This window comes from Sylvia atricapilla, chromosome 20 (assembly GCF_009819655.1).
Source record: "Sylvia atricapilla isolate bSylAtr1 chromosome 20, bSylAtr1.pri, whole genome shotgun sequence".
NCBI lineage: Eukaryota > Metazoa > Chordata > Aves > Passeriformes > Sylviidae > Sylvia > Sylvia atricapilla.
The window spans coordinates 4,660,055-4,673,804 of record NC_089159.1 but is presented as its reverse complement, the minus strand read 5'-3'; the positions used below and the strand labels follow the sequence as shown (position 1 = coordinate 4,673,804).

Here is a 13,750-nt window from a genome sequence, read left to right as displayed (position 1 = left end):
TTCTGTTCTGATTCTTAATAAATGGATGCCTTAAGGAGACACCCATCCCTTTTCCCTTACACATCTCCTGTCGTATTGTTTTGCATCACGAAGTTTTTCCATTTGTCTTCAATTACTACGAGTTACCAAAACACCATTAAGAACTGGAAGAACCATATGAAACAAAGGGAAAAACATGAGAACAACTCATTAAAGCACCACTCTTTTAAGCGGTACGGTATTCTTGAATAACTGCCTTGGAATCCAGTGGTGGCTATAGCAGGATTATTAATGCATCAGTCTATATTTGAAGCCTCTGTAATACAGTTGGCTTGATTTCCCTTTCTTAATACCAAGAGATACCTACAGAAATAAATAAATAAATAAATAAATAAATAAATAAAGCATCTTAATTTAGAAATTAATAAAAAATTATTTACCATCCCTGTTATTTTATTTTGCCACTGATGAAAGAAAAAAAGTAAAAAAAATTCTTATTTTTAGCTTTCTTGCAATTAAAACAGTTTTGAAGCAAAATTGTAAAGCAAGTATTTCTGTGCAGTTGCTTAAGGCATATGGCGTGGATTTTAGCTGGGCTATAAATTCTTTCACAGAATTAAGGACTTCACAGTGGATCCAATAGCAGTCTGTCTAACAAAGCAGCTTGGGTCGGGACACAGGTACCAGGAAAGAGCCTGGGAAGGGCACATCTGCCTCACCAACCTGTTGGTTTAACCTCAAATTAGGCAGAGAGCTTTAGGAAGGACTCAAACGCCTCAACTTTTCAATTCTGTTCCCTCCACTGTGAAACAGCTGCAACCTTGAACCCTTAAAACCTCCTCTTCCTTTCATGCCCAGCTAAATCCTGATTTTCCCAGACAAACAACGCTGCCATCCCCTGAGGAATGTTCTCACAGGACAGCTTCTTGCTGCTTTTCCAATCTTTGATCTTCCTTCCCAGTAAAACAGCCCAGCCCAACATGTGCCTGCAGATACTGACAGCAGAGCCACGGATCTGATTAAATCCTGTCAGCCACCCTGCCTTGGGATCAGCGGTGTGCTGTCCCTGCTGGACCTCTCCTGGAGCCTTGGATAACCCACCTGCCTCCCTCCTCACCTCTCTCTGCATTTCAGAGCAGGTTTCCCAGCTCCTGCTCTCACCCAGCTCCCAAGCCATCCATCCCAGCCCTGCTCCCTCCTCCTGCCTCTCCCGGGGTGTGATTCAGCTCAGTGGCTCAGCGAAAAACTAAGGAAGGAGAGGAAGAACTTATTTTCCATTGTGCTGGCGAACTGAACTGACTCATGCTGTGCATTTGCTGGGCTCAGCACCTGGGAGGAGGTGGAGACCCAGAGCTGGGGCAAGGACACCCCATGGCTCCAGTGCCACACCTGCACAAAACCAGTGACAGGGAGTGGAGGGCACAGGGAGGCTCAGAGAGCCAAATGTTACCAGAATTGTCTTTTATTGATCAATCTTTACAGTATGAAAGTGGATTAACTTTGTTTGTGGCTGTATTAGTTCGTGTTACACGCTCTGGTGTAACAACACGATACAGTTCTCCTGGAGGCTTTGGTGCTTTTCATGCTCAACTAAAACAAATCAAAGGACAGCCTGGTCCTGGAAATCAGGACTTTGCTCATGGAAGGATAAAGGATACTGAACACCAGCTAATGCAAACATCCCAGCCCCTCTGACACTTCATTCAAAGCCTCACGGTGTTTTCTGGTGTCACAAACCAGTAACTCCAGCAAGGCTGACCCCAGGGATGCCTGGATCTGTAGACTGCTGTGGAAATAGGATTGATTTGCAAAGTTTTACTCCAATTAGCAAGTGTGGGTGCTAGTCAAATTGTGTTGTACCTGTATTTTAAGGGGTATAAAAACCTTGTGTGAAGCCAGACATGAAGTGCCCCAATTTGACTGAACAATGAATAATTATTTACCCTTGTAATTCTACACTCTGCATCCCAGCCTCTCTCCTCAAGTCAGCACAGGCCAGTCGTGAATTTTCTTAATGCCAAAAAGGTAAAACAAAGAGCTGACCTCTGAACAGGGGACACATCCTCCCCCCAAAACCGAAGGAACACCTTTCTGGTGAACAGATCAGCGAATCATTTGTTCTGTCACCAAAGAGGGAGATGTCAGAGCTTGCCAGTTCTGATCCTCAGGGTTCTGTGAGAGCACAAGGATGGAGAACAACCCTGGCCACGCCAGCCCAGCGTGTTTGGTGTGGGAAATGGGGCAGGGAGGAAGGGGAGGAAGCCAGGAGGGAGCAGCCTGGGCTATCCCACATCACCCCCAGCTTCCCAGCAGCAGGAGCCACGTGCCAGGTGAGTGGGTGTTCTCACCTGCACCTCTCCTCCAGTCTCTGAGCAGTGACCTGGAACCCACAGTCACTCCTCTCCCTTGTGGATGATCTGTTTAGGTCTTTTAAAAAAAAATTAGGTCACAGGAATCTGTGCAAGAAGGAGCTCATCAACCACCTTTGTGCAAAATCCACCTGCACATAAATACCGAGATGCACCCTTTTCCTGGGGTTTTGTACTGAGCTCACCCTCTTGCTTCTCTTTTCTGACAAAGCAAGACCAGATGCCAAATTGTATAGAGCCTCATAGTAAATCAGTAATAAATAGAGGTGATTGTGTAATACATACAGAGCTAATTCTGTAATAAATACAGAGCTAATTCTGTATTTGGAGAAACGGGGACTCGGCAGAAAACCTCGCCCAGCCCAGCCCTCCCATCCCCATTCCTTCCAGCACACTTCAAGCTCCCTTTTTTTTTTCTCCTGAGCATGAGAAGACACTCCTGACCCTGTGAGCTGCACCAGTGCTGCCTGTCGGAATCCTGAACAAACTGAATTTCCCACCACTGTTCCCGTTGCCCCCGAGTGCCTGGCAGCAGCACAGTGTACAGACAGCCCACCAGCTGCCAACAGGAATTTCAGCACTTTGTCAATTATGTAAAAATAAGAGGATTTGGGCTGATCCTCCCCAAAGTTACCCTGGTAGTCTCTGCTGTCTTGGTACAACTTGCCTGCAAGTTGGAAAGGAACCTGCAAGAGCTTGGAGTGCCTGTCACTGCTTCTGGTGGGATGTGTAAGGTTTGGGACTTTGCCTGTTATCCCCACAGCTGAGAGCTGTCCCAGGAAAGAAAAAGGGATAAAATAGGAGAGGCTCTGGCTGCATTTGAGTCTCTGCAGTTGTGTCCCTCCCCTGCAGCTCAGTGTCCCCTCTCGGGGATGCTTTTGGCCCTGCTGAAGCCACCCCATGTGCTCAGCAGGGAGAGCTCATCTGCCCCTGGGATGCTGGAGTATATTTAAATCACCTTCCTCAGGAAAGATGTTGTTTAAACTGCAATCAAGCCAGCCAAAAATAAATAAATAATCATTGACACACTTCTGTAAACAAAGAAATGAAAGCGCTGTGGAGCTGCAGTTACCCCGAGAGCAGGTCACGGCCTCTCCCTGCTTTAGGGAACGCAACTGAGATGCAGAGTGGGCTTTTTAAAAGAGAATTAACTGCCAAAAAAAATTAACTTCTGGTAAATAGAGGGGTTTGGTGGGACTTCCATTGAAAAGCAGAGAGGCTCTGGGCCCAAACTCGAGCTCCGGATTTTGATGTATGCTGTTGACTTCCCCAACACAGAGCAATTTGTAATAGCTTTGCCACGCTGTTGTTTTCAAAGCTCCTGCTACATCACAAGCATTTATTTCTGACCACAAAATTACATTTATTCAACAGAAAGCAGCTCAGGGTCTTTAAGAGGTTAACTTCTGGAGTGCTTGGCTGCTCTCCAGCCTCCCTACGAGCATCAGTGCTAACGCAAGGCACACAACAGCACCCAGGCTGGCCGTGATTAATAGAGTGCTGAACACGCTGCTTTCCACATACACACACTTTTCATTCCCTTGCTTCCATAGATCATGGACTTATCCTCAAAATATCTGACTGAAATTGAATTTGGCTTCTCTCTCAACCGTTCATTTCCTATGTTATGCAAGGTTATATCCTTTTCTGCATGAGCAGAACCAAACCAGCTGCAGCTTTTGAGAAGAAAATGTGTTTTCAATTATGAAGTTGGCCTGAATATTGAACCACAGTTCTACTGCTGCTCTAATTGAGCCATCATGGAGTGAACGTACAGGAAAGAAATTGTATTAATTAGGTTTGGAAATTTAACATAAGGAAATTAAGGGGGGCAAAATAGAAAAATATGAGTATCAGCTCAGGAATAGTCCTTCAAATTGCAGAAGGAACGTAGGTCTGAAGTGGTTTAGGCACACATTATTAGAGTACTCCTTCAAAGACATGATTAGTAGTTCCAGCACATCAAACTGATTTTCAGCTTCTGTTGTCTGCATATGGAAAATTATTAAATTACTCAACTGACCAAATTAATAGTTTAAAGAGCAATTCAGCTGAGTGGGGAGCCAGAGTGGTCTCATCAGAATGGCAATACCCTTAAAAGTACTTGCTCTGAGAGAAGAATATGAGAAATGGCTTTCACAGACATCAAGTCCAGCATGTTGTTTTGGAGTCTGTGCCTTAGAGGGTTCTCCAAATGAGGGATTACTGCATTACTGTTGGACAGTGCTCTTATGCCACATGAAAAGAATGCTAATGACCTCAGGAAATCCTTTCCCAGCCTTAAAATATCTGTCTGATGACTTCACAAATACAGATTCCAACATCAGACTCCCATACCACAGTTCTGTAAATTAACATAGCCCAAGAACATCCCTTCTTTTTTGCCTTTTTTTTTTTCTTTTTCAGATTTAATGTACAAATATCCATCCACTGATGGATGGTGAAGCACAGTGACCTATCCAAAACACAGCTTCTTCAGATGGCTGCTTGCAGGAGTGCCTTGCTAATTACATATAATAGTAATTTCATGATTGCATGGCAAAGCTCTTTAACCTTTCCTGGTTCAGTCCTGTATTTAGCCCAGCACAGGGAGAGCAAACCATTAATAAGTTGCATCCTCAAGTTAATGGCAATGAAAAGGAAAAGCAAGACAGAGATTTAAGATTAAAATGACAGGAATTTTACACTTCTGAAATTAATGACTTTTAACTGTCTTGCTCACAATAGCCTGTTTACACCACCCAGACCTTAAATCTTCCAGGGAAGGCAGAAAAGTTACCCACAGATTTCAAAAGAACAATACCATCAGCTCTGAAGCAGACACAACATTCTGTTAAATTAGAAAACTGCCTTCAAATTTCCATTAAGATCCTAAATAAGGAAAAAGTACTATAATAAAACTATTCTCCAGTGATGAATTAATAGGGGCTTATGCTGAACTAGGAATGCATTTGAAAATTTGTAGTATGCTAAATTCCATTTCATAGTGCTTTTACTTTAACTCTTACCATAAAAAATCCAGTTACTTAACACATTGAGATCTATAAAAAAAAAAGTTATTTCCAAGTACTAATGGAAACTGAATATTTGATAACTGGAACAGTTTTTATCTCAATGAATGAGATAAATAACTAAGGAATACAGAATGTTCTGCTTTGTCCGGTATTTATAAATTCATATGATATAAAGGGAAAATAGTGGGGGGAAGTATCAACATTCCATGCTTAAAAAGAAGAGAAAAATTGGCTAAAGCGACCTGTGGGTTTGTTTAAAAAAGCCAACTGGCCCCAGGTTTTACCAGCAGCCCCCATAAATCGTGCTTGGGAGGGGACAGAAATACCTGAGCTTAACCTCCCCTCTCTCCAAGTCACTTCAGGCTCACCCAGGCACAGTTCAAGGACAGTTTAAGTCAACCTGAGCTGACACATTTCTGCTGCTCCTGCCCCTGGCTTTGGTCTCCTGACCTCTCCCTTGCACTGAGCTGCTGCTCTGAACCCCCCAGGCCAGCAAAAAGAGGGGAAAAAAAACCAATTTTGTGCTGAACGTGGGATCACACCAGAAAAAGTGCTAAGGAGGGGGTGGGGAGCAGGAACACAGCAATATCCATGTAAAGCTGCTTAAATACCTGTGCTTAAGAGGAGGGAGCTGCCTCCATCCTCTGATCTGCTGGCCCTCCCTAAAGCCCAGAGTCCTGTGGCAGCTCAGCCCAAATGGGAATGGTAAAAGCCCACTTCCCTTCTCATGTGGAATCCAATTTATTATTCCATGACAAAATCTAATTTATTATTCCATGCCAAAAGCACCTAATTCTGTCTAAGAGCAGTTTGAGCAAAGGATGGGGCAGCAGCAGCAGTGGAGGCAAAAATATGGTGGAGACTCTCCCACAGGGAAATAGAGAAGGTACATCAGGCAGGAACCTTTTTCTTCACTTGTGAGTGAGCAGCTGGTGGTGCCCCAAAGTTCCATATTCCCACCTGAAATGCCTGGAGCATTCTTTTTGTACAGTATTGTATGTATGGAGGCTGCTCCTCCAGCATTCCCTACTCCTGCTCCAGGACACTCCAACAGAAAGGGCCCTAAAAAAACATTTACCCCCATCACTTCCTCATTTACCTCTGTTTTATTTACTCACTGCTGTTGATCTTTTTTAAAACCCCACAGTCAAGGAATCACTGAAAGGTTTGGGTTGGATGGGTGTGAAGCTGTTCCAGCTCCTTTGCCATGTGCACCTTCCACCAGAGCAGGTTACTCAGAGCCCATCCAGCCTGGCCTGGAACACTTCCAGGGACAAATCTGGGGCTGAAAACTGATGTCTGTGTAGTAAAATCAGGGGACTTCTTTTCCCTATTCCTCCTCCCTGCTCACATCCCATCCCACAGGTACTGTGGGACCAAAAGGTCCCTCTGCCAGCTCCTCCCAGGACATTAAATATCACCTGGCAGGTAATAAATTATTGCAAGACAATCAGTCCCAGGGGACTGCTGAGGGGAGTGTCTGCTCCCAGCAGTGCTGTTCCCTGAGCCTCTCAGGGGACAGGAATCGAGGCATCTCCTGGGGATTTGAAATGGAGAGAAGCCTATTTGCTTAACAAAACTTGTTTTTGAGATACCCAGAGCAGTCATCTCCTGATGTTTTAGAAAGTCAGCCTTAACAACAACCAGAAACCAGATCTATATCCTGAACAATCAAATATAACTCAACAGAACAGGCTCATATCCTCGGTATTTTGATTTGTCTCCAAAACAAGATACAGTAATTACATCTATAATCAAATACCATAATTCACAGTTTAATGTGGTGCATTTATGTAGTCAATCATGATTAGTTCAGGTTTTTTAGGTTTCTGAAACCCTGTCTCGATTAGGGAGACTGGAATCACCAGCTCAGAGATTCAGCAGCACAATCTCTTAGTGTATTTGTGCTTCATTTACGTAACACGGGATTACAACAACAAATTTTACTCTGGTGAGGTTGAATTTGTACCAAAATAAACTTCACTTTTTTATCAGTGAAGCAAAACTACAGGAGAGGAGTGTGTGTGAGCCATACCAAGGTAACAGGGAGCTGTCTCCACCAGGGAAGATCTAATGGGAGAATCTCCTTCACTGCAGCCAAATTCAAAATTGATGTTTCTTACTTGATCCTCAGACATTCCCTTCATTAAAGAACAGTGCTGAAAGCACACATGCACTTTTCACTCAGTGCATTGCAAGCTTGAAACTGAAGTGAAAAGGTTCTAAGAGCACCTCAATGCACTCGGAGCAATTTTAAAGTGTAAATTTCCATTGGCAAACGGACCCACGCAAGTCATTCTTTGTTCTCACAAATGTCTGCTGGATATATCAAGGACAAAGTTATCTTGGTTATTTATTTATTTCTAGCAAGACTTGGGAAATCAGGTTGTAAAACAAAAAGTACCATGCTGCTTTTAAATGAGGGATTATTGCCTAGTTGGCAGTAAGATTTAGTAAGATGTAGAAGTGATCAGGATTGCAAGGCTCACTCAGGGGAGTTGTGCACTTAAATCCCTGCAAACACACTCCTGAACTGCCCTGTGCTGATGGAACTGCCACAGTCTAAAGTCAGTGAACGAGTCAGGGATTGAGGAGGTGCTGGAACACAGTTCTGGAGGGGCAGAGCTCTGTAATGTGGCTCAGTGTGCCTCCATCCAGCCCCCCACGCAGGCACAGAGCTTTACAAGGACAAATGTAATTTCCACCTTCCCTCCCTGACGCTTTCCGAGCAGAACCACGGCTCCCATCTGGCCACAGCAAAACTGGAAAACTCTCTAATTGGCCCAGCTGCCTTTGCCTATAGAAACCCTTCAGAATAACAACAGTTGGCTTTTAAACTCGTGAGCACTGTGCTGGTGCGTTCTCGGTGAGTGCTGTGAAGAGAAACTCGAGCTGGAGCCAGCAGCGGGGCTGTGGCCATCCAACCAACACCTGCCAGCCCAGGGCTTTCCATCAGCCCTCTGGAATACAAGGTTTTCCAGCTGAAAAGCTTTGCAGGGAGAACAATTTGCAGTATCCTCGTGTTTTACGAGTGCATGTAGCGGTTTCACGTTTGCCAATTTCTGTTTCTCAAAATTAGTGTAGCGGTCTGAGTGTCTCCTAGAATTATTTAGTCTTTTTCCTGCTGTGAGATAGGATTAGGAGAAAAGCAAAGCAGGCTCAAACTTAAAAGATGGGTTTATTAACAAACACTAAAGGAAAAGAATGGGAATCAAAATCCTGTCTAGGAGACACTCAGACCACTGCACTAATTTTGAAAAACAGAAATTGGTGAACATGAAACCACTACAGTGCACTACAGTGCATTCATCAGGAGCTCAGCCTGTAGGGTCAGTGAGGCCCAGCAAGCTAAAAGTGCCACCTGGGTCCCTGCCACAGTGACAGGATGCTCAGGGAGGCTCAGAGCAAAGAGATGTGACCAGTTTAGATTGTCCAGCACAAACCCAGTGTATCACAGAATCACAGAACGACCCGGGGTTGGAAGGGACCTTGAGGATCACCTTGTTCCACCCCACTGCCATGGGCAGGGACACTTTCCTCTGTCTCAGGTTGCTCCAAGCTCCATCCAACCTGGTTTTAAACACTTCTAGGGATGAGGCAGCCAGAGCTTGTCTGGACAACCTGTGCCACAGCCCCACCACCCTCCCAAGTGTTGCTCTGGTATTTTTCACCCTTCTGAGGTTTGTATTTTTGTAGTGGAGTTTCTTACAGATTTTCATGCAAACAAAGTGATGTTATAGTAAGTGTGCTTCTTGTTTCTTATTCCTCTCTTGAGGAGGGACAACTGATGAACTTTTAGTTTGATCAGTGTGGCTGGAGAGGTGGCAACCTCATCCTCCAATCCACAGTCACTGTCCAAAATCTATAGAAACTGAAGTAGAAAAATAAACTTCTCTCTTTTTGCCCTGACGACTTGACTGTTGTTCATTCATCGTGTCCTACAGCAACACACAGGAAAGAATTTCTTCCCAATATCCAATCTAAACCTACTCTCTGTCAGTTTGAAGCCAACCCCCTTGTCCTGTCATGCTGTGCTCTTGGAAAAGCTCCCTCTCCATCCTCAGGCTCCTGACATTCCCTGCACACACAAAATGCAAAGGGCTGAGCCTTGGGGGCTCCGTGCCCAGCTGGCCACACACACACCCCCAGCACACCAGGCTCATGGGAAGCAGCCCTGAAAACATCACCAGAACCAGAAGAAGCTCTTACCTCTCCCTGGAAACTCTTCAGCAATGGAGCTACCTGTTTGCGCAGGTCCTGGAAGACAGAAGCAGGATATCCCATCAGAAAAACTGCAAAGGACAAGTCATCAGCATGTTTTTCCTGATGTTGTTTCTCAGTTCTCAAGCGTTACTTCAATTCTGATCGCATTTTGTGGCAGCTTTGATTAAAATTACAGAATTATAGCTGGAGTTCACTTTGAGCAGGTCTGAATTTCCAGTTTGACATACACCTGCACGTGCTGCAAATGGTATTAATTATCCAAACTGTGGTGGGTAAGCACTGAATGCCTTCAGTCTCCTAATTCAGCTGAAACATTCATGAGATTAGCAGTAAATGCCTCTATCTACCTCCACAGCAGCTACACCTCTGAACTTATGCCAAGGAAATTCCCACAAATGGAAGCCAGGCTTAAAGGAAGATGATGCTGGACCATCATTTCAACTAGAAGTGTTGCCATTTTGTGAAATCTCGGTTTTATTTATTATTTTCCCAAGAGTGCTCTGGCTTTAGTCATCAGAGAACTGGAGCTCATTGAAGATGACAAGTATTATTTGTTGGTTTCTGTAGAACTCAAAATTTCTTCTTTCAAATTACAGCAAACACAGTGCTACAAAATTCATTCAAATACTGCCCACAGAATCACTCTAAAGGTTTAAAGCATATTTTTACTCAGCAACTGAGATAATTTAGGACAAAAAAAGGTATATTTATCATACATAAAATTTTCTGTGGCTTCACTTTTAAGCTGGTTTGGGTCTAATTCTTATTACGTGTGTGTCTGAAGAATAAAACCCAGTAACTTTGCAGAGGACACTGTTAGTCATGCACAGCCAAGATGCTGCATTCCTGCTTTTGCCACTGACAGGGCACAAGCATACTTCAGAGTGCACTTACACCTGGAAATAAATCTGGAAGAGGATGAAACCAACAACCTGATGCTGGGTCTCTTGGGAGGGCAGCACTGATGCTGCTGCAGGGAAAGGGTGGATTCCCCATCCTGGGAGATTTCTGAGGCTCAGCTGAGCAGAACTAGTGCTAAGGGAATGCTAAAGAGCCATTTTTAAGGCCAAGTGAGATTTGGTCAGACTCTGGACAGCCCCTCCAATGCTGAGTCCTTGATGCTCTGGGAATCTGCTGACAACTGGAACAGCCACCAGCTGCTTCAGGAACCATGAAATCTTCCTTCCTGCACACAGGCCACAGTCCCTGAGCTACCTGAACCTCCTGCAGGGGGTCACAAAGACGTATTTGAAGCATTTTCTCTATGTAGAAAAGGGTCTGTTGAGGCCTCAAGCTTTTCAGAAAAGAAGGTGACCTTAAAAAGTTGGGAAATTCTCTTTTCCAACACATTTACTTTTACATCTACAGTCATGCAACATATTGGATGTTAAACCACTCACCAAAACACTCTCAGCCCTGGGTTTAATCTGATTTTCCTGAAGGAAAAGTAGGCTTTTGAGAGAAGTGATTTTTGTCATTTAAATGACAAGTCATGCAGAGAGTTGGAGTATCAGGAGTTCTCCCACTCCCTGAGAAATGGCTTAGGGGGCCCAAGGCAAATGAAGCTATCAAAGACAAATGATCACTCAAGTTTCACTTCTGACATGGTTATTGCACTAAAATACAGCTTAATCCCCATCAAGTCAAGGATAATATTGCAGCTTTCTGAGCTCCTTCTCCAGAATGAACCAAGCTGTGCTTCTGTTCTTGGTCCAAGCCAAGTCACCCAAATGGCTCCTGATGTATCCTGCTGCCTGTTTTGGGACACAAAAAGGTTGGACACTGTGCTTGTGGATCACAAACATCTACAAATTACACTTCCAGCAAAGCAAACTGGCAGGTTGAGCAGCTTGTCCCCACTCCCTGCCTCCTCAGGGAGACCAGGGGGCTGTGCACTTTTTAGAACGTGTTTTCTTTGTAACCTGATGATACTGATGTTGAAAAAAGTTAACAATCACCACTGATGGCAAAATAAATGCCCAGATTCAAGGCCAAAATCTAGCAGAGGTGGTTTTAGTGCCCAGTGAAATTACAAACAGAATTAGATTTACAGCCCGGATGTGGGCACCCTTTATAAAATCAGGAAAAATTATATCATCCAAGCAAGGCAACTTTTCTTGAAATAAAAATCTCAACTGGTTGAAAATCACTGGGTTTAGGGCTTTTGTCCCTGATATTGCCTCTGAATTTACTGACTTGTTTGGCACCAGCCAGAAAAGTGATGTCAGAAGTGAAGGCAGAAACACAGGAAGATGTAATCCCAGATCCAGAGGCAGGAGAATGTCATCCCTGCTCCTGTGTCCATGGCAAGTTCTAGCCAAGATCCTTTATTTAACTGCCTCCTCTGGCACATCCTGACTGCTGAAAGACTGGATTTGCAGCATTTTTATTTCATGATATAAACTATGTCAGGACTTCACCTTCATATTCATCTTGAATAATGAGGGATGTTGTTTGTAACAGCAGAGAGGGAGAGAAGCAGGGTGGAGAGGAATAGAAGGAGCATCCCAAAGACATGAATACAGAAACAAAAAGGCAGAAAACCTTTCAAATCCATTCATTTAGCAAGTTTAGGATGCTAAACACTCACCCCAACAATCAGAACGTTACCAAGCAAAATTCATGCCATCATGGGAAAACATGTGCTTGATTCAGACAGCAGCTTGTGGTGGGGGTGAAACTGCTTTGGAAATATTTCCTGATAGAGGAGAAGGCAGCTCAGGGTGTTTCAGCTCCACTGGCAAGCAGTGGGTTAATCCCCCTGCACTCCATCCAGGGCGATCCCAGGACACATCAGAGCACACACTTGAACGGGGTGAAATGCTTTCACATCTTGAAATCTTCACAATAACTTGAAATCTTGTTGCAGCTGAACAATTGAGACAGAGCATCCCACTGCCATTCCCTTCCCCGAGCAAACAGGCCAGGAAAGGGAACTGCAGGAATGTGATCCAGTGTTCTAAACTCAGCCAAAATCTCTGTGCAGGTGAGTGGATAAATGGCACACACCACAGCAAAAGGCATAAACACCTTTTTCACACCACTTTTTCTTTTCTCCCCTCTTTTCCTGGCTTGCCCTTGGAAAGAGTTTATAGGAAGGAGTTTATAGGGTACTTTTATAATTCCTTCCTCAGCAAAACAACATCAAAACTTGAGACAGCTCACAACCAAAGGGAAATAAAAATAAACAGACAGAAGTCAGGAATACATATGCCTCGAGTCACAGCTCTGCTGGGGAGATTTATTTTTGGCAGTTTGGAAAAATTTCTCATCAGACTTTGTCTCAAAATATTACACTGAACTTCAAACAGAATTTTACCTTCTTTCCACTAAATTGAACAGGAAGAAGGACGTTCAGTTCAGACCCAGGGGAATCTGCAGTGTTGGTTAGCAAGGACACCGGGTGATTTATTATCTGTTTAAAGTGTGGTGGCCTTTACTGCCTGGGCTGTGATCAAAACAGGAAAAGCATCCAGGCTCCAGCCCTCACAGAGCTACCAAAACACTGCGGCCAAGCAGAGCAGCTGAAAAGGGTCCATGCAACTGAACATTAAAACAAATTATAATTTATCAACATAGACACGCTGAAATATTTGAGTATAGGAATACAATCCCATTATTAGCCTATTTTTCCGTGCCATCTAAATACATGCATTCTTTCTCTCTGGATGATTTATCAGGGGTAGAGCACTTTTCTGAAAAGGGCTCACAGACAAACTCAGTATCTGATGAGGAGCCCAAGAACTAGGATGCTGTATCATTATCTGAATCAAATCCGATGGCTGAAAGCTAATACAGCGTTTCCTCTTAACAAGAGTAAAAACAATGAGTTTATATTTTGATCAAGTAGCTAAACAATGAAATCTGAATCCACATAATTTTTAACTCCCTTCCCACTCTCATTAAAAATAGCTCCACGGAAAATAAACCAAGAATAAATCTGTGTTGAAATCCTGGGCAACCAAATGCGTCTTCCTGACAACTAAACTACATTATTTATCTGGATCTTAATACCCTGTGTACAGTACAAAGGACACAGCAATGGCCAGGCTACCAAGGCTGGATTTGTAATTTACTTGAGGTCTGAAGCTACACAAGCATCTTCTGATCTCCTCACGGGCTGCTCCATCTCATTTACCTCCTAAATGCTTATCTCGAAATGTC

General features: G+C 43.9%; 1 protein-coding gene across 7 annotated transcripts in view; it reads right to left on the bottom strand.

Moving 5' to 3' along the window:
- Positions 1 to 13,750, bottom strand: part of CUX1 (cut like homeobox 1) — a 274,071-nt gene that overhangs the window by 156,531 nt on the left and 103,790 nt on the right. For all 7 annotated transcript variants that reach the window (XM_066333204.1, XM_066333199.1, XM_066333200.1 and 4 more), the window contains exon 3: positions 9,572 to 9,619. In XM_066333204.1, the coding sequence (XP_066189301.1) occupies positions 9,572 to 9,619 (48 nt within the window). The remainder of the gene's footprint in view (positions 1 to 9,571; positions 9,620 to 13,750) is intronic.